The following is a 20,994-nucleotide window of genomic DNA, read 5'->3' as shown; positions in this document are numbered from 1 at the left end:
AGGCAGTTTTCCCTTTCCAGGTGTGTCAAGCTGACAATCAAGATTTACCATGGGGCTGGAGAGACTGCTCAGCAGTTAAAGGCACTTTCTATTCTCCCAGATGACCGGGGTTCAAATCTCAGCATTCCACATGGTGGCTGGCCAAATGCCCCAAACGCCTGTGCGTTTGGCCATTTTTCATGTATCCTCCCCACTAGTGCTCCAACACCTCCTTTTCCCTACTCACCTCTTACCAGCATAAAACCTTGTAGTGGATGAGTTGAAATCCCTCGTTTTCGTGCTCAAGCTCCCATTACCCTTCCAGCCAAACTCTGGACAGACACAGCCACTACCCGGCGCTACACTACGCCTGCGCAGGAGGCTCCGGTCGCACCTGCGGCTGGAAGGGCGGGGCCTGAGCTCTGGGGTGGGAGGGGTGGAGTGGAGGACTAGGTTCTCTAAATGAGAGACTGAAGGCCACGTGACCTCAAACCAACCAATCATATATCTTACTCCGAAATCAGGTTGCTTAGGGAATCACAGATTAACCTGGCTGTACCTATTGGGTCACGTGATATAGAAAGGTCCAGAAGACCTTTTTGGTCTGTTTGTTGCAAAAAAAGTTTCTTAGCCTGTGGCGTGAGCTAAGACACTCTAAAGGTGCAACGGCCACCATGATGTCCTGCCTTCAAATCATCTACCGCCAGTCCCGTTTGGTTTCCTATATCCCTCAGAGGTGCTTTGGGGTTGGTTCAGAGCTAAGTTGTAACCTTTAGTGTCTAAGTGACACTGCTTCTCTTCTCTCCTTTCTGTCTTTGTCTTTCCTCCCCTTCCCATCCCTTCTCTTCCCTCCTCTCCAGTCCCTTCCCCTGCCTCATCTCTCCCTTCCCCATCCCCATCCCTTCGCCCCCCCCCCAGCTTCCCATGACTCCCACACTGGCTTCTAATTCACCATTCACCGTGTAGCTGAGGATGACCCGAGGCTTCTGAGTGTCAGGGCTACAAGTGTGCACTCATGCCCAGTTTTATTCAGTTTTGGGAATCGAACAAGGGCCTCGTGCATCCTAAGCAAGCACTCTTTCAACTGAGCTGTATTCTCAGATCTCTTTTGTTTTTAACACTTGAAAGAAAAATGGGAATACACAGCAGTCTTCTGAAACGTAAAGGCCTTCTTTAAGCTTCCAGCTTCTTTTCACCGAGCTGGGGAAGGGGGCCTGTTTCTGGCTTTTGTAGTTCTTTGAGGGTTAAGTTTCTACTCTTGAGTTGTTACAAGAGAATCCTAGGAGCCAGAGGTTCAAAGGATGCTAAGGCACTTCCCTCTGCCATTGGATTGGGTCTCAGGTTAGAAAAATAATATTCCTCATGTTATCAACAGATCAGACTATCAGAGGCTTTAGAGACACACAGGCCTGGTGCAGAATAATCATTGATAGGGATTGCAAATCATCATCCAGTTTTCTTATTTACTTATCTATCTATCTATCTATCTATCTATCTATCTATCTATCTATCTATCTATCTATTTTTGAGACAGACGGCCATCCTGGAACTGGCTCTGTAGACCAGGCTGGCCTCTAACTTGGAGATCCACCTACCTCTGCCTCCTGACTCCTCGGCTGAAAGGCTAGCAGCTGCCACCCCGACATCTGCTCTTCAAGGTACTCACTTCCGGGAAACATCCCGTTCTTCAGCTTCCAAGGCTAGATGGAATGATTTTCTCTGAGGATCTAGTTATGTTCGGTAGACAGAGACTACAATCATGAAAGCCAGACTCTTTCAGTAGGTGCTTTATTAGAGGGCGCGCTGTGAAGACAAGGCAGGCAGGGATGGCATAGGCAGGAACTTAGGTACAAGTCTTCTAACAGTATTTCTTGGTGTTGAGGTTTTTGTACTGCTTGTTGTACGGAGCCTTGGAGAAGCAGATGGCGGCCGCGCGGTCACAGTTGCAGATGAACGCCTCGCATTCCTTGTTTTTGTCTGGAGAGAGAGAACAGGAGGTTGAGGGAAGCCTGTGACCCGCCTCTGTACAATTTGTAACTGAAAGAAATTGGTGGCCATCTGATCAGTTGCAGCCATAGGGCTGAGTGAAGCAAGCAAAAGTACATTGGACTGTCCAAATCATTGGGGCGTACATAATAAAAATGTATTTCTTGCGGGGCTCAAGCATGAGTGGCTAGTAAGGATCCCCAGAGGCCACAGGAAAAGCAAGGTTGGTTGGGGCGTCTGTAACTCTGTGGGGAAGTGAGAAGCTTTATAGTTTATTCTCTTTCTCTCTTTCTCTTTCAAGTGGGTTCTCCTGTCTCCTAATAATATCTTCTCCAGCTCAGCTGGGCTTCTCCTGGCTCAACTGTCCCCAGCTGTCTTCTTACTCTGTGCACCTCACTTCCAACTGTCTCTTGTTTTCATTCTGCTCAGTCTCTTTTCTCTCTAGCCTGATTCTCTCTTCTTTCCTCTTAAATCAACTGTCTTCTCTGACCCTACTCTTCTGCCAGCTGGATCCCTCCTCCAACCCTATTCCAACCTCTCTGCATGTGCTGGCTTTTGTTTTGTTTTATTAGCACTTCCCTTAAGATCTTTCTACAAATGCTTGCTTAAATCCCTCCAGTTTCCCCAATTTCCTTTTTTTTTTTATAACAAATCCAGCGAGCTCCATGGGCTGGTAGTCTCTTCTACGTGTTGAACCTCGGGCTGCTCAAGTGCCTATCATTTTTCTTTAGTTAAGAGTCATTGCTCTATCCACACAGGCTTGTTAGTCAGCCATTTTAAGGGTAGGGCCATTGGGAGAATTTCAGCAGTGGGCCCCTTATAAAGTTAGAAACTCAATCTGTGTTGCATCCTGTTTTTGGACAACCTGCAGTTTGTGGTTGTTCTGGTTGACATTTTTTTAAAATACTTTTCCCAGAAGCCTCTTCCAGTTCACCCCTTATTTTAGGGATTGCCTCTGGTATTGAGTGAATATTAATGAGTTTCTCACAGCTGTAACAAATCTTGTCCCCACAAATTTATGGCTATGGCAGCCACATAAGGTCTCAACTTTTCTATTTAACCTTCTGGTCCTACACGTTTAACCCATCACACACTTTGTTGTATCTGAGATAACTTTCCAATTCCTAGAAACTAGGTATAAACCTTCTAAACTGGCCATTTCCCTGTGTAGTCCTGGCTGTCCTGAACTCACATTGTACACCAGGCTGGCCTCGAACTCACAGAGATCCATTGCACCTGGCTGAATTCCCAGATTTTCGTGAAATGATCAAATTTTTTTGTTTCAATCTCATTCACTTGCAACTTTAATTTTGGCCGTTGATCATTAACAACCATTTGCCAGAACACACACTTTCTAGTACTTCCAAATATTTCTCATCTTTCTACTGGAGCAGCTTTGCCTTTGATTCAGGGAAACAGTAACTGCTGAGCAATCCCATCACCTGTGTTAGCTGCATATCTTTTAAAATGTAAGCCATTGTTTTAATTTCTCCTTTGAAATCTTCATCTATAATTTCTGGATGCACAGTGAATCTTTGGGAAGTCAAACTGCCTCTTCCCAAGGCCATTCCTACTGAGCGCAGATCGCCAAGACTTGTTGGTCAGTCAGGCTACAGGTGAGTGTCAAGTTTAGTGAGAAGCAGGTCTCTAAAGATGTGGTAGAGAGTGACTGAAGAAGACACAGGATCCAACTTATTCCTATACATAGAAATAAATATACATTTCAAGGGTAAAAGATCTTAGCCAGTCAGTGGTGTTACACGCCTTTAATCCCAGCACTCAGGAAGCAGAGGCAGTCGGATCTCTGTGAGTTCAAGGCTGGCCTGGTCTACATAGTGAGTTCCAGGATAGCCAAGGCTAACACAGGAAAACCCTGTCTCAAAAAACCTGAACCAAACCAAAACAAACCAAAACAAAAAAAACCCCACAACCAACCAACCAAACAAAACCCAGTGAGTGTCACAGTTAATTCCTGCCCCTCCCAAACCTGCCAGAGTTCCAGGAGGGTAAACCTACCACTACAGATGATCTCATTCCCGGAGCACTTGTACGAGTATGAGTGGGTGTAGGGGTTGTCCAGGAGGGATTTACAGCTTTTCAGCCTCTTGGCCTTAGTGTAGCAATTGTCATGGATCTGGCAGCACCTAGAGAAAGGAAGGGGCAGCTGAGGAAGGGGCAAAGTCGCCCAGGAGGTCAGTTCTTACCTGCAGCCTTTCTCCAACATGTGGGGCTGACTTACACACACTGTTCCAGAAGAAATGGCCCTAAGGCTTGAGAATCTGAGATCTCTATTAGCATGTATCTCATGAAAGCAACTTTTGCCCAGTGTGGTGGCGCTCGCCTTTGCTTAATCTCACTACTTGGAAGGCAGAGGCAGGTGGAGCTCCGAGTTTGAGATCAGCCAGGGCTCTATAGTAAGACTCTGTGTTAAAAAAAATGAATTTTTTTTTTTTTTTTAAAAACAGCTGCAGGAATACAGTGAAGTTATATATTCTGAACTTGCAATGACATTTTAAAGCCAAGGCTGGCACGCTGATGGTTGGCGGTGCCCTCGTCTGGCGCTAGAGGGCAGCATTGCATACTATTTACATCTCACAATTCGGCTTTCTGGTGAAAAAACGCGCTGTGTGCGCGGTGATGCCCGCGTTTAATCTCAGCGCTCAGGAAGCAGAAGCTGGAGGATCTCTGAGTTCACAGCCAGCATGCTCTACCAGACGGAGCTCAGGGCAGCTAAGACTACCTCAGAGAAAACAGAGAGAAGTAAATAACGAATAAGTAAACAAAAAAGAAAATATGTGCTGCTCAGCAAATGCTCCTGTCTCCTGCTCATGCCTCACGAGATGACCGGCTTGTTCTCTGTCCCTACCCCAGCACAGACTCCAGACTCACCTGTCTAATTCGTCCACTGGGGTGCCTGCGCCGCCCAGGCCGCAGTAGCAGCCGTAGTTGTTGTACTCCTTCAGGGGCTTACTTCCGGGGATGGCGCACTTGATCATGTTTCCGAACTGCCACACGGCCCGAGTGCTGATGCTGTGTGCAGCAACGCCTGCTGCAGGAATGCGCATCCCGTTAAAATCGACCCCGCCCTCTGGCCTGTCTGCCCTCTCCCTCCTCGACTCCTCTCAGCTGCTGTGGAGGGGAGCATCGGTTCCCAGGAACCCACTAACGTGAACAGGGAGTTGCCCTGTATATTCAGGCCAGCCTCCAGCTCTGTAGCGACCCCACCGCCTCAGCCTCGCAAGCGGCAGGATTATAAAGAAACACCATTGTGTGGGGCTGAGCTAGCTCTCCGACATTAAGCTATATGAAGATTGCCGGCTGCCTTGCTTGCCTTCTCACTGTCAGGGAAGACAGCCGCCTCATTGCTGAGCTGCTCTCTGGTCCCCGTGCTGAGGAGCTGAGAACAAGCTTCAGCCAACAGCCGGGGAGGAACTGACGTCTTGGTTCAATAACCCAGTAGTCAAACTGGGTTATTGAGTTTGAAAGCAGCCCTATCCCTGCTCGAGCCTTGGTGAAACCCTAACCTTAGCCAGCACTCACATTCATCAAGGCTCTAGCAGGGACGTGGAGCCCCAGACGCAGCCAATACATGCATGCTTATTGTTTTACACTGGTAGATTTAGAAGGAATCTGCTGTACGGCCACACACAGCTAATATACAAGGCTAATGGTCAGATCCTCAACTGTGATGCCAGCGTCTTGACATAACAAGCTGTTCCTCAGCTGAGGAGTAGTTCAGTCTTCCAGGATTCAGCCGACAGTGGGATCCTTGGCCGCCATTAAAAGGGAAGAGAAGGTTTGATGGTATGCACACTGTTTAATCCCAGCACTCTGGAGGCTGAGGCAAGGGGATTAGAATTTCAGGGCTATCTTCAGCTACAAGGCGAAGTTCAAGGCTTGTGTGGATTATGTGAAGTGGTGTTTCAATCGAACAAGACAAGGCTGGAGACTTGGTTCAGCTGGTAGCACGCTTGCCACCCTATCCCAGCCCCACATACACATCCCTGTAACCCCAGGAAGGTCAGAAATTCAAGGTCATCCTTGACTGGACAGTGAGTTTGAGGCTAGCCTGGGCTATGTGTTACCCTGCCTCACAAAAAGAAGTTTGAGGTGGAGGAGGAAGAGGAGGAAGACCGAGGCAAGGATGAACAAGCGGTGTGGTGCCCAGCACCTCCCACACTCAGGAAATGGCCAACAGGAAGGGAAACAGGTCTATACTGAAGATGGGTCAGTGTGGGCCAGTTCTGTATTTGTCTGATTCTACCTTCTCAGGGCTGTGTTTGTAAATGCATGGAATGCCCTGGATTTTCCTCAGCCTGCAGCTTTTCCCTTCCATGGATCTGGGACTGCACCTCATCTCTTCCTTCCTTCCTTCCACTTCTGTCCCTGCCCACGTCACCAGTGGACAAGTGGCCGGAAGCACCAATACACTTAACCTCTTCTGAGCTTCTCTCTGCAAGTTCCTGAACTGATTTTTATTATTTATTTAATCTTTTTCTTTTCTTTTTCTTTTTCTTTTTCTTTTTTTTGAGTCTGTCTATATAGTTCAGGCTGGTCTTGAATTCTCAATCCTCCTGTCTCAGCCTCCTGGAATGCTAGAATTACAGGCATGCACCACCATGTGAAGGGAGTCCTCCCACTTTTTGAAAAGCTAGAGAGTTTGGTCCCAATGCTTCCCCATTAAGGAGACTTTCTAGGTCACACACACGAGCAGTTCCTCTGCTGTTACTTCTCTTCATGTTAGTTTTTCTTCATTAAGTACTTCGGTTTGTGTTTGTATTTGTATTCCAGAGTTCAACATCTGGAGTCTTCTTAATTCCCTCTCTTGCCTCTCAATGAGCCAGGAACTAGTTGATTGGCTATAGTGGCTGAACAGCAAGCCTCAGAGATCTTCCTGTTTCCATCTTCCGAGTGCTGGGATTACCGTGGTGAGTCACTGCTGTGCCTAGCTTTTCCTGTGGGTGCTGGGCATCTTAACTCAGGTTCATGCTACTTCGTAGCCTTTCAAACACCTGATGCGGTCCCTCCCCTTCTGTAGCACATGAAGTTCTCAAGAGCAGGTCTCATGGTTTTTAGAGCCAATCATTGTGCCTAGCATATAGTACATTTGTGTGTTTGTGTGTGTGTGTGATGAGCTGAATAATAGAGATGCTATGATTAAACTAATGAGTGAGTGAAGTGACTTTCCGGGTGCATAGTAGGTGCTCCATGAAATTCTGTTGAATGCATGAACAAGCCTGTCCTGTAGGTGACAGGCTTTGCACAGAGCAGACTCAGGCCCTTCACCCATTTGCAGAGTTCTGGTGCGTAAGGAGCACAGAGAGCAAACGGCTCCTTGGGGCCCTGTTTTGTCAGTGCTGCCTTATTGGCTCACACGTTGCTTCCCTCCTCTCTTTAATCTTTCCTTCCTTCATTCCTTTTTTTTTTTTTTTAAATCTTTTTGAGACAAGGTCTCACTCTACAGTCCTGGTATGAACTATGTAAATCAGATCTATCTATCTATCTATCTATCTATCTATCTATCTATCTATCTATCATGTATACAGTATCTCGCCTGCACATATACCTGCCTTCCAGGAGAGGGCACCAAATCTTATTATAGATGGTTGTGAGCCACCATGTGGTTGCTGGAAATTGAACTCAGGACCTCTGAAAAGCAGCCAGTGTTCTTCACCTCTGAGCCATCTCTCCAGCCCCAGGCTGGTCTTGAACACACAGAGCTCCACCTGCTTCTGACTCCCTAGTGCTGGGATTAAAGGCGTGTGCCACCATACTTGGCCTCCTTCATTCAATCTTTCTGGAACAAAATCTAACATTTTGGACTAGGCTGACCTTGAATTCATGGCAATCCTCCTGCCTCAGCCTCCACAGAGCTAAAATTACAGGCATGAGCATTGGCAAAAGGGTTTTACTATCCAAACCAGACTAGTAACAAACTTGAAATCCTCCTGCATCAGCCTCCTGAGCGTGGGGATAAAAGGCATGTACCACCCTGCCCAGCTTCCTCTTTATTTCCTCCATTTTTTTTTTGGGTGGGGGCTCCTTCTAACTGACCATTTGTGAGGAAACCCCAGGGACAAAGACAGGAAGCAGCTGGCTTGCCCTGCACTGTGGGTGACCCCTGTAGTGGCAGCGAGTAGGGGCTGTACCCTGTGATATAGCTAGACATATCCTTTGCAGAAGCTAGATACTCACAGTCATAACCAATGTACGTGTGTGCGCGCTCATGCACGTGTGTGTACATAAGTGATTCTGGGGTAGGAGCATGCCTCTTTCATCTGTGAGTCTCAGTTCAGATCCTGATTCACTGCAGGTCCCAATCATCATTGGATGGATAGAAATGTCTCACATGCCAAATATGTTTGCCTCATTTCGCAATGCTAATAACCGTTTAGGTTCATGGAGAGCCCAAAACATAATGTGTGTGTGTGTGTGTGTGTGTGTGTGTGTGTGTGCGCGCGCGCGCGTGTGTGTAGACAGAGCCAAAATACAGAAAAGAATCAACAAGATAAGAATTGCAGACACAAGTCAGGCATGTCTGTAATGGTAACATTTGGGAGGTTGAGGCAGGAAGGTCTCACTCAAGTCTAGGCTATGATGAGTTGGAGCCACATCTAATGCTGAGCCGCATAGCAAGATCATGCCAATAAATTGATAATAACAACAACAACAATAATAATGATGGCTGGGGAGGTGGCTCAGCAGTAATGAGCTGTACTTGCGTAGGACTTAGGTCTGGTTCCAGCATCCACATGGTGGCTCACAACTGTCCATGACCCCATTTCTAGAGGATCTTACCCCTCTTGGGGGGAACTGCTCACACACAGTTCATATCATCCATGCAGGCAAAACTGTCATACACAAAACACATACATAAAATAAATATATATGAGACAGGGTTTCCCTGTGTAGCCTTGGCTATCCTGGACTCACTTTGTAGACCAGGCTAGCCTCGAACTCACAGAGAGATCTGCCTGCCTCTGCCTCCCGAGTGCTGGGGTTAAAGGTGTGAGCCACCACTGCCCGGTTAAAAATAAATATTTTTTAAAAGGAAAAACAAAAAACAAAACCAAAGCTGCCAGGGCACTGGTGGGGCCAGGGCAGTATGGCAGAGGCAGAAGGGTACTTTCTTCGCTTTGGTAGGAGAAAGGGGTGGAGTTTTCTAAGGAGTGGTTTGAGTTCAGACCTAGAGACTAAAACGTGCTGTTCTGAACATGGGGTTGAGGAGGGAACCCCAACCCGGAGGCTGTAAGACACCCATAGGAACCCTAAACAGAACTCCAGCTGTGGCCAGCAGGAGGGGCCTTCAGATGGGAAGGGGGGAGGGTCATACCTGTGAGCAGAGCAGCCAGCAGAAGGAGTTTCATCTTGAGTGAGAGGAGGACTCAAGCGACTTCCGTCTTTATAGTTGAGGCCACAGGCTGCCAAGATAAGGCTGTTTGCTTTGCTCTCACCCACTCCGGGCTGGCCTTGAGTCTATCGGGGAACAACCCAGAGGGGTTTGCCTGTCAGAGAAGACTGAAAAAAAAAAAAAAAAAAAAAAGTCATGGATTTGTGGCTGGCACTTCCTTACCAAGGGGATGGTTTTCAGACCTTGGAATTTTACTCCCCTTCCCCACTCCCGCCACACACACTTTTTGACATGTCTCAGGATGTCCTGGGGTTCCCTAGGTAGCTGGGAAAATCTTTGAACTCCTTTATATTTCATTTTTTCTTTCTTCCTCTTTTGAGACAGGGTCTCTAGCCCAGGCCGGCCTCAAATTTGCTGTGTAGCTGAGAACAGCCTTGAACTTTTTGTTCTTTTGTTTTTTTTTTTGAGACAGGGTTTCTCTGTGTAGCCTTGGCTGTCCTGGAGCTCACTCTGCAGACCAGGCTTTCCTCAAACTCAGATCTGACAGTCTCTGCCTGCCTCTGCCTGCCCAGGGGCTAGGATTATAGGCGTGTGCCTCTGCACCCTGCTTTGAACTTTTTAAAAAAAGATTTATTTCATTTTTTATCAGGTGTGTGTCGGTGTGTGAGTATGTGCGTGTGTGAGTGCAGATGCCACAAAAACCAGAAAAGGATTTGATCCCCTGGAGCTGGAGTTACGGGTTTGTGAGCCACTGATAGGCATCTGGAAATGGTCCTCGGTGCTCTGCGACAGCCACACTCTCACAACCTGAAGCCCGACCCCGAGCTTCTGATACTCCCACCTTCATCTCCAAGTGCTTGGGGTGGTGGGAGCGCCCCCAAGTTTACACAGTGCTGAGGACTGAGCCCCGGGCTTCAGGCACTCTTTCCCTAGACCCCACCAGTCAGCCTAGCAGGATCTGGGGCATCCATCCCGCTGGAGCCCTGAGAGAAGCGGGACAGGGCAGTGGTGATCGCTACCTTTGTGTCTCGTAATGCTTGCGTTAGCGCAGGGGTGTCATTGAATGGTCCTGTCATGCACTTTACCGTTCAGAGAGAGGTGCAGCAAATTGCCTAAGGTCACACAGTAAGTGGCAAAGCAAAGCTGGCTCAAGTTTACTCTGTCCGATTCCAAGGCACACATCTTAATTTCTTCCTACTATGAAAGCGATGCTTTTATAGATTTAGTTATGTGTATGGGTGCTCTGCCTGCATGTACACCTGCATGCCACAAGAGGGCATCAGATCCTGTAAGACCTGGAGTCTCACTGCTCAGGATCGCACTCTTCCCAGGAACTCTCACAGACCACAGCTCGATGCAAAAGCAAGAGGTTTTATTGTTATTGAGATAGGGTCGCCCCTCCAAAAGCAGAAGACGACCACGAACATGCAAAAACACAGGGTTTTTATACCTGAAAATCAGGTCACTTTTGCTCTATAGTTATCAGCTGGTTGTTTCTCAGAACAGTTCACCCCGCCCTTCAAGAGCTCTCTGCCCCTGGCTTCAATTCAAAGAATCACAGTTTTTTTTTTCTCATTCCCAGGTGGTCCCTCATTCCCCCTTTTTCTTTTTGCCTCAATTTTAACCCTAAAATTGTGGATCAGCCTCAGGGAGAGGTTGATACTGTCTCTGGAGCATCAGGACCTAAACTGCATTTACACGTTCCCTGACGAAGGCGAGTACTGGTCGGAGAGTTTATTGTCCCTGATGAGTTTCCGTTTTAGCGGGTTGCTGGAGGCTTGGACTTTCCAGGTGTCTGCAGGTTGATGAAGAGCTGGCTTGATGTGTGAGCCGTGGATCCAAGATGCAATGCCCTCTACTTTGACGGCAATTGGTATAGCGGTGAGCAGGACGTAATAAGGACCCTTCCACTGAGGTTCCAGATTCTGGCTGCAGTATCGTCACACATACCAGATCACTAACCTAGAAGTGATGGGGCACCTCCAAGGACCCGGGCGCATATGCACTGCCAACCTTGCTCCAAATTTCTTTCTGAATAAGCTGCAGTCCTTTCAGGCTGGACAACAAGTCAGAGTTACCACTAGTTATGTCAACAGGGTCCCCAAGAAGAGTCAGGGGAGCAGGAACCCCATAGAGTAGTTCGAAGGGAGTCAGGCCCAGTAAGGAGGGAGTATTTCTGACTCTAAAAAGGGCCAAGGGAAGGAGCACCACCCAGTCACTGCCAGTCTCCATGGTCAATTTGGTGAGAGTCTCTTTTAGAGTTCTGTTCATTCTTTCTACCTGTCTTGAACTTTGGGGTCTATAAGCACAGTGTAATTTCCAATTGAGCCCCAGAAACCTGGCCACCTCCTGACTTACCTGAGCAATGAAGTCTGACCCAATTACCTTTGGAATACCGAACTGAGGAAAAATGTCTTTCAGAATCTTTTTGGCTACGACCAGATCGGTTTCTTTCTTTGTGGGAAAAGCTTCCACCCATCCTTCTGACAGGGTTCATACTCCCGAGTCACTCTCTCAATCAGGGTGGTGAGGTTTAGTATTCGGTACTGGGATTGGTGGGCAATTTCAGCCAATTTCTTTGCCCCCAAGTGAGTCCACTTATGCATCTGAGTTATTACTTTCTCAGCGTCTTCCTGTGGTAGAATGACCTTACCTTTGGAGTCAATCCATGCCCCCACACCAGTGTCAAATACCCCGTTTTTGCCGTATTAGCTTTAAGTCACTTTCTGAATAGTTTAGTTGTTCTTCTCTGGGCAGCTCAGCAGTCAGTACCACTGGCACAGAGTTTCATCTAGCGGCTGCTTTAGCCTCCTGATCAGCCATGTTATTCCCCTTTGCTGCCCTGGAAGTTCCCTTCTGATGTCCCAGGCAATGAATAATGCTTACCTTGGCGGGCAGCAACAAGGCATTGAGCAAAGCCAGAATCTCAAGTCCTTTCGCCATCTCTGTTCCTCTGCTAGAACCTGCAAACAATCATGCTCTGGGGGCTGGATTTCTGGATCCAGTAACAAGGTGGCAGGGTTTAGCCCTGTCGCTGGGGCAAAGGTGACTCTATCGTTACTCAAGAGCAAAGCCTGGTAATGCGCCATTCGGGCATTCGTGAGCCAGCGATCAGGTGGCTGCCTTGTGACACTCTCAAGGGCATGAGGAGCATAGATGGGGAGGTCCTGTCCCAGAGTCGGTTTGTACTAGTGCCGCCACTGCCGCTACTCTTCGCAGGCAGGTTGGCCATCCTGCCGCTACTGAATCAAGCTTTTTGGATAGATAGGCTACTGGTCTCTTCCAGGGTCCAGTTTTCTGTGTTAGCACCCCTTTTGGCCATTCCCCAATTCTCGGCCACACACAGAAGGGTTTGGTCAGATCAGGGAGTCCCAATGCTGGGGCCGACATTAAGGCTTGTTATCAAATGCAGCTCGTTCATCCTTTCCCCAGATGAAAGAGTTGTTGCCCTTTGTAAGGGCATACAGAGAGGCTACCATCTCAGCAAATCCTGGAATCCACAGCCGGCAAAACCCCGGTGTACCTGTTTCCTGCAGAGCTGGGCCTTTTTTGCCGATGCTCTGTAGCGGAGCTCACGCAGCTCTTGCAACAGCCGGTGGCTTCATCAAATATGGTCCATGTAAGCTGGCTGAGACCCCCGAGTCCAGGTCTTTCCATTCGAAAGCAAAAATGTCTTGGCTGGTAGGGCTAAGTTGAAGACAAAAGAATCCTTAAGGTCCAAGACTGTATACCAAAGCCTGTCAGGGGGAAGGGAACTCAACAGGTTATACGGGTTGGGCACAATAGGGTATAAGTCCGTGACCTGTTTGTTAACTTCGCCCAAGTCCTGTAAGGGTCAATAGTCATTGCTCCCAGGCTTCCAAACTGGCAGCAATGGAGTATACCAGGCAGATTGGCACCTCCTGAGAACCCCTAGGTCAAGGAGCCGCTGTATGTGAGGGCGGATCCCGTCACGGGCTTCCTTAGACATGGGATATTGCTGCACCACAATCGGGGTAGCCTGAGGCTGTTTCTCTGCTTTTCCTGGGCCAGCCGTTTCAGCCCGTGCCCTGGGATGTCTCTCTAGCCACCAGTCAATTCCTTTTTCTGGACTTACCACCTTTTCAAACAGGTGGTATTCATCTTCCAGTTGAATCGTCAGCACCTGAATGGGATCCCTTTATTGTCTGTCACCTGTGGGCCATCTGCTCTAAAATGATATGGGCCCCTATCTTAGTTAGGATATCTTGCCCTAACAGCGGGTATGGGCATTTGGGGACAACTAAGAATGAGTGGGATACCCGGGCCCATTCCAAGGTCCACCATTCTTCGGGTAGTCCATGAATATTGTTTACATCAGTGGCTCCTTGGACCCACGTTTTTTTCCTCTTTTTAAGCTCCTAAGTCTTGTAACAGAACAAAATGCTGGGCGCCAGTGTCCACCAAGAAGTGGACCGGCTTTTTCTTCCTTTTCGACAATCCTTGATCCAGTGTCCTTTCTCCTTGCAATATGCACACTGATCCTTAGACAGAGGGCCCCTCCAATTGCCAGGAACTCTCTCCCTATCATTATGACTCTCCTGCACTACGGTGACCAGGATCTCAGTCAACTTTCTGTCTTGCCTCTTATCCCTTTTTCTTTCTCTCGCTTCCTGCTCTTTCTGCTTTCTTTCCTCTTTCTCTTCTTCTGTCTCCCGGCAGAAAACCTTTTCTGCTACCTGCACTAAATCCTTTAACGACTTGTCCTGTAAACCCTCTATTTTCTGGAGTTTTCTACGAATATCTCTGGCTGACTGGTCTATAGAGGTTATAGTCATCATAACCTTATGGTCATCTGAGGTAGGGTCATAGGGCGTAAACCGGCAGTAAGCCTCCATCAGCCGTTCAAGAAAGGCTGCGGAGGATTCATCCGGCTCCTGAACCATCTCTCTTACCTTGGTCAAATTGGTGGGCTTATCGAGCGGCCCCACAGAGACCTGCCATTAGAGTCTGGCGGTAGACCTTCAGGTGCTCCCTACCTCCAGGTGTGTTGTAATCCCAGTTGGGGCGGGTGAGGGAAAAGCCATCATCAATCTCATTAGGGAGGACGGAAGGCCTCTCATCCGTTCCCGGCACATTCTTTCTCGCCTCAAGGAGAACCCACCCCCATTCCTCGGTAGTCAGGAGGGCCTGCAAGAGTAGCTGGCAATCATCCCAAGTGGACTGGTGTGAGAATAGGACAGATTCAAGCAAATCAGCTAGAGCTTGGAGATTTTCGGAAAAGGGGATTTCACTTTCGGAATCTGGTGGCGACTGCAGCGGTGCGGAGGGACTGCTGGCAGCACTCTTGCTTTCAGAACCTGGCGGTGCTGAGCAACTGGTGGCACCCTGCTGCAGACCTGCTGGGGGATTAGTGGGGGAAAAGCTGGCGGATAAGGAGGTGGAAGGTCGAAAAGAAGTCACAGTTTGTACCATAATAAAGTCAAAGAAGCAACAATGACAGAGCCAAAGAGAACACACGACATGCAGTTCAGATAAGGACGCCCTTACGGGTGGTACCACAGAATTTTGATTGAGAGGCTGCCTCACGGCAGCCATCACCGATGAGAAGCAGATAGGAGGAAGACCTTCACAGACCTAGCCTCCCCAGATGGAATCTGGAGCGTCCTCCAGTTCCCCGATACAGAGTGGTATACCAGAAATCAGACTAGTTCCGAGCTCTACCTCCGAGCCCAGTCTGATGAGGGTTGGGAAGGGGCATGCTGTTTCCCGGCCAAATGCACCAAAAATGTAAGACCTGGAGTCTCACCACTCAGGATCGCGCCCTTCCCAGGAACTCTCAGACCACAGCTCGATGCAAAAGCAAGAGGAACCTGGGGGACCCCCAAACTCTCTATCACCAAAACCTCCCACCTCAGCATGGGCGATGGTTTCCGAAAGTTCCACAGATGCTCTTATTCTCATCCTGGGACCTGCTGGAGACCTCATGCAGCAGAAAGGGTGATGTGGGGGACAGATGCCTGTAACAGGAATGAAGAGCTGGAGTTAACGGTTAGGGTCTAATGGCCCTTCCTCATGCCAGCCAGGCCTGATCTTATAAAGTTAGCATGAGTATGGCGGCTGCTCTGAATTCACAGTGCTGAGGGCTGTGTCATGCCTGGAGGACAGCTTTCCCGGAGTATTACACAGTCCAGTTTCCCTGACCCTAAATATTTGAGACCGAAAGTGTTGGGTCCCCTGGAACTGGAAAAACAGTTGCTTCAAAGGTGCCACGTGGCTGGAGGGAACCAAACCCAGTTCCTCTTCAGGAGCAGCAAGCGATCTTAAGTGTGGAGGCCTCTCTCCAGCCCCAGGCCTCGTTATTTTATCATATTTATTTGTCTCTTCATTTGATTATTCTCTTCTCCTCTTCCTCCTCCTCCTTTTTCTTATTGGTTTTTCAAAACAGGGTTTCTCTGTGTAGCCCTGGCGGTCCTGGACTTGCTTTTTAGACCAGGCTGGCCTTGAACTCACAGGGATCTGCCTGCCTCTGCCTCCTGAGTGCTGGGATTACAGGTGTTCACTGCTACCTGCTTGCTAGAGTGTTTGCTTAGCTTGTCTGAGGCCCCGAGTTCAACTCCAAGCACTGTGTGTGTGTGTGTGCGCGCGCACACACACACACACACACACACACACACACACACACACACACGTACAAGATGAAGAAGAAAAAGCTGAACACAAAATAAAACACATGTGGTGGGGTGTGACTGTCATTCCGACAGCTCAGGAGGCCGAGGCAGGAGGATTGGGCGTCCCAGGCGAGCCTGAGCTGGTGAACCGTTCTTGCTCCTCTAGTTGTGCTCTAACAGTGTGCAGTTAGCACTCGGGGCCTGTGGTTCCTGTGTGAGTAGCTCACACGTAGAAGGTGTCCACCCTCATAGACAGTCCCAACCGGCAGATGGTCACAGAGCCGGAAACAACAGCGCTGAAGAGAAAGGGCTAGCTCAAGGCCCCACATCAGCTCAAGGGCAGTGACTCCCTCCCTGCGGATGCTTTAGGGTCAAAAGGAGACAGAGCTGCAGACGTTTCTCCTGGTGTAGGGTCTGAAGGATGCTAGGTGGTAGTTATGTGTGGGCCAAAGCAAGGGTAGCTGGCGCCACACAAGCCTCCAAGGTAACTGTATGCACCAAGTGCTGAGTCTATGCCAAGGACCTGACAGCCTGTGAGGTAAATCCAGTTACAAACTCGATTTTTACTTAATTAACTTGTGTGTGTGTGTATTTGTGTACTTACATATGTGTGTGGTGTGTGTGTGTATATGTATGTATATGTTTGTGTGGTGAGTGTGTGTGTGTGTGTGTGTGTGCCCTGCCAGCAGGAGCACAGAATGAGTGTGATACCGGAGGCACCTCAGGGCAGTTGGTACTGCAGGCTTCTCCAGGACAGTCTGGACTCCTGTTCCACAGTAAGTGACAGCTATTTTCCGCAGTCCCCACAGAAGCCCACCAAAGAGCCCCCAGGTGCTTGTGCTCTGTGCCCTGGTTTCTGCTGGCCCAGATCCACGCACAGGTGTGTGAAATGCCACCTCTCTCTCAAGTGGAAAGAACAGTCCGATAGCTTCTTGACTCCTTCAGGTGCCGCATACCCACAGTCCAGCAAGGTCGAGGTCAAAGTTGCTGTGCCCTCAAAGGATAAGGCTCCTGCTTCCTGGAAATGCTTGAAAGAGCTGCGCGCTGCCGCGGCTGGGCGCCCCGGTAGGCTTGGCACAGGAGACCACGCACATTGCCCGGGAGGCTCAGCAACAGGTCTCCTGACAGTATCGCTGACGTCATCGGCCCCATTCGACAGGATGGAGTGGGCTCAGAGAGGTGGGATAATTCGCTCAGAGACACAGCCTGAAAGTCGAAAAGATGGAGAGAGCGTGGTCGTGCTGCGTGCCTGGCATCCCAGCGCTCGGGAAACTGAAGCAGGAGAGTTCTGAGCCAATCTGGGTCACAGAGTGAAACCGTTTCTAAAACCAAGGGGGCCAGGCAGGGGCTGGAGAGATGGCCCATATGTGAAAAAGCACCATCCCTTCTTCCAAAGGACGCAGGGTTGATTCCCAATGCCCACATGGCTTCTTCTGGCCTCTGCAGGCACCAGGCATGCACGCGGCACACTCCCATCCAAACAGGCAAAATACCTCCACATACAAAATAAAAATAAGACAAAAACATAATTAAACAGAAGGAGGGGGCTGGGAAGAGGACTCAGTGAACAAAGGGCTTGCATGCAAGCAGGAGGACCAGTGTTCAAGTCCCAGACCTCACTCCATGCTGGTGGGCACTACAGCCCTCCTGCAATCCACAGGGGGTAGGAGAAAAGGGAGCTCTGCCACTCAGCAACCTGGCTAGCCAGGCCAGCCTGAATCGGTGAGCTCTGGGCTCGACTGAGAGACCCTGACCCAATAAAAATGGAGAGAGATGGAGGGAGCCGGCATGTCAGCCCCAGGCTTTCATACACAAGTGTGCAGCTATACACACGGACGTGCCCACTCATATGAGCACGCGCACGCACACACACACACACACACACACACACACACACACCTACACGGGAGTGGTGGTGTCACATGGCTGTGGTCCCAGCTCATGGTGGGGCCTCCATCTTCAAAACAAAGCAGAACACTTACATACGCTATCTTTAATGTTCGTTGTATATTAGTGAACATTAGTGAAAAAAGAAACATATAGCATATGCAGGCAGAACTAGGGAAGACAGCAGAATAAACTCATGACTTTTTTTCTTCATTTTTCTCTAAGTTGAATTTTTTTTTTCTCTTTTAAACAGGGTCTCATGTATCTCGGGGTGACCTTAAACTTGGAGCCGAGGGTGACCTTTAACTTCTGATCTTCCTGTTTCCACCTCTTACATTCTAGACTAATGGGATTCACCATTACACCCAGTTATGGGATTCGTGTGAGGGGAGCACTCTTCCAGTGGAACGACTCCTCTGGCTGTGTGTGTGTGTGTGTGTGTGTGTATGAGGGTGGGGTGAGGAGGATGAAGGGAGGGAGGTAGCATGCTTGTGTACCACAGCACACAAGGTCGGAACCTTCTGGAGTTGGTTCTCTCCTTCCACCTTGTTTGGAGGCACAGTTTCTCACTGCTTCTGCCACCCTGAGAGTCTGTCTCTGCCACTCACCTTGAGGTCGGAGTGCGGGGATCACAGCACGTGTCTACGGTAGAACTCAGGCTCGCACACACACGCTGCTACCTTCTGGGCTACCTTGCCAGCCCTATCTCTTGCACTTCTATTGAACATTTGTGTGCGTGTGTGTGTACCTGTTCGTCTGTGCGCCGGCTGCACGAAGGAGCCCCTGGAGGCCAGAAGAGGGTGTCGAATGCTCCGGAACTGGAGAGAGAGGAGGTTGTGAGATGCACTGAGGTTGCTGGGAACTGAACCTGGTCCTCTGTCAGAGCAGCCAGCTCTTAACCACCAGGCCGCCTCTCCAGCCCTTTATTAAATATTTTTGTCTCAGTCAGTGAAGAGACACCATGACCTTGGCAACTCTTATAAAGGAGAGCATTTAACTGGGGCTGGCTTACAGTTTCAGAGGTTTAGTCCATTGTAATCCTGGCAGGAAGCATGGCCGCCTGCAGGCAGACACGGTGCTGGAGAGGGAGCTCAGAGTTCTACATCTGGATCTGCAGGCGACCAGGAAGAAAGAGAGGGAGAAAGACTGGGCGTGGCTTGGGCTTTTGATCCCCCCAAAGCCCACCCCAGGGCCACACCTCCTCCAACAAGGCCACACCTCCTAATCCCTTTAAATGGTGCCACTCCCTGGTGATTAGGCATCTAAATATATGAGCCTATGGGGCCATTCTTATTCAAACCAGCATAATTTTATTGTTTTGTTTTTGTATTTGTTGCTGATTGACAGCATAACGACAGGTTCTCTTCATGTTGCTCTGGCTGTCTTGGAACTCACCATGAAGACTGGGCCTCTAACTCACAGAGATCTACCTGCTTCTGCCTCCAGTGTTCAGCGCACTTGGCTAAGTAGGGCTATTTTTATTTTATGTGTGTGATGTGCCCTTGGAGGCCAGAAGAGGGCATTTACAGGCAACAGTGTAAACTCCCATATGGGTGCTGGGAGCGGAACCCAGGTCCTCTGTAAGATGGACAGTGCCCTTGAACACTGAGTTATCTCTCCATGCCCTCACAAGAACCTTTTTATTGTGTGTGTGTTGGGGGGGGGGGGGAATCATCTTCACTTGTTTTAGGTTGATGATTCAATAGTGTTAAGCATATTCGCATTGTTACAATTTTCAGCCTGCACCTCTGGAATGATGAACAACACTTTCTTGTCTCATAACCATTGCTAGCTATTATTATTATTATCATGGAAAGGTTTTTGTTTGTTTGTTTTTGTGAATCTGGGGAATGAACCCCGGAGCCCCACATGCTAGAGGCTAGGCGGGCCTTCAGGCACCGAGTTGTAGCCCCAGCTTCATTGTTGTAATTTCTTTCAGCAAATTTGATCAAGAGTCTTCATATTATCACCCTACCAAATAGGCTAGACCCCAGCCCAGCCACATGGCTTGACATTCCCATGAGTAACAAAGGTCCTGTGCTCAGCCTGTTGTTCTTCTGTCTTCCTCTGTTCTTTCCTGGCTTTTTCCCCCTTTCTGTGCTTGGTCAAGAAGCTGGAGGCTTCTTGGGTCTTAGTTGGGTCAAGTGGAAAAATCAGGACCATTCCCAGGATGAAAACAGGACAACAGTGGTGAAGAATTTAAAAACGTGTGTTCTGTGTGTTGCCATGGAGAACTTTTGCACGGGTTCTAGGCATCTTAACTCAGGTCAGCACAACAGCAACCTTTACTCGTTGACCTAGCCAAATCATTTAACGTTTTAAAGCTTTTGTTTGGGCAAACGAGATGGTTTACGGAGTAAAAGCACTTGACACATGAGCCCCAATGATGTTAGTTTAACCACTCTAAACCACAGTGGAAGTTCAGAACAAATCAAAAAGGTTGTTTCGTAGACAGACTCTTTAATAGGTAGACCAGGTTGGCTTTGAACTCAGAGCTCTGACTACCTCCGTCTCCTGAGGGTGGGAATCAGAGATGTGTACCACCACGCCCCAAACATAAAATCTCTCTTTGAGGTGTGTGTGTGTATGTGTGTGTGTTGAGACAAGACTTGTGTAGCTCTGGCTGGCTTGGGACTCATTACGTGGCCCAGAGCCACCTTGAGTTTGCAGGGATTCTCCTGTCGCAGCCTGAGTACTGGAACTGCAGTCACAGATGAACCGTTCTGCCTGGCTCTTTCCTATTGTTTTCTGTAAGCCAAGGTTTCACTATGGAGGTGCACTAGGTTGGAATTTATAATTCTTTTGCCTCATGATTACAGGCACACACCACACCGGGAGAGTATGAGTCATCAAGCTTTTTTCATTACTTTCACTGTGTGTGTGTGTGTGTGTGTGCGCGCGCGCGCACCCACGTATGCACACGAGTAGAAGCATGTGTGTCGAGGCCAGAGGACAGTTTCGGGAGTCAGTCTCTTCTACCCCGTGGGACCTAGGGATCAAGTGTAGGTCAACAGGCTTAAGCACCTTCACCCCCAGCCGTCCTGCCGGCCCTTGAGTCATCATCTAGAAGATTCTTGCGGTGAGGATTGAGTTTAGAGCCTGGTGCATGTTGGCCAGGCCTGCTGCCCCTGAGTGACAGTCCCCTCTCCCTGCTAAGTCCAC

At 49.0% G+C, this 20,994-nt stretch overlaps 1 protein-coding gene across 2 annotated transcripts; it reads right to left on the bottom strand.

Annotated features, from left to right (window-relative positions):
- Nucleotides 1-1,751: 1,751 nt before the first annotated feature.
- Nucleotides 1,752-12,271, bottom strand: Pla2g1b (phospholipase A2 group IB). 2 transcript variants are annotated; one of them, XM_055606299.1, is made up of 5 exons: nt 12,203-12,271; nt 9,299-9,483; nt 4,855-5,014; nt 3,982-4,109; nt 1,752-1,956 (listed from the first exon to the last, which is right to left on the bottom strand). In XM_055606299.1, exons 2-5 carry the CDS (start codon nt 9,330-9,332, stop codon nt 1,838-1,840), a joined length of 441 nt encoding a protein of 146 aa, XP_055462274.1. In that variant the 5' UTR covers nt 9,333-9,483; nt 12,203-12,271; the 3' UTR covers nt 1,752-1,837. The 2 variants fall into 2 exon arrangements, with proteins under 2 accessions (XP_055462274.1, XP_055462275.1); XM_055606300.1 differs by having other exon boundaries at nt 4,855-5,011.
- Between the last annotated feature and the right edge of the window lie 8,723 nt (nt 12,272-20,994).

This window comes from Psammomys obesus, unplaced genomic scaffold, assembly GCF_907164565.1.
Source record: "Psammomys obesus unplaced genomic scaffold, mPsaObe1.curated_primary_1811, whole genome shotgun sequence".
NCBI lineage: Eukaryota > Metazoa > Chordata > Mammalia > Rodentia > Muridae > Psammomys > Psammomys obesus.
The sequence above is the reverse complement of the archived record's forward strand: the minus strand, read 5'-3'. Positions and strand labels throughout refer to the sequence as shown.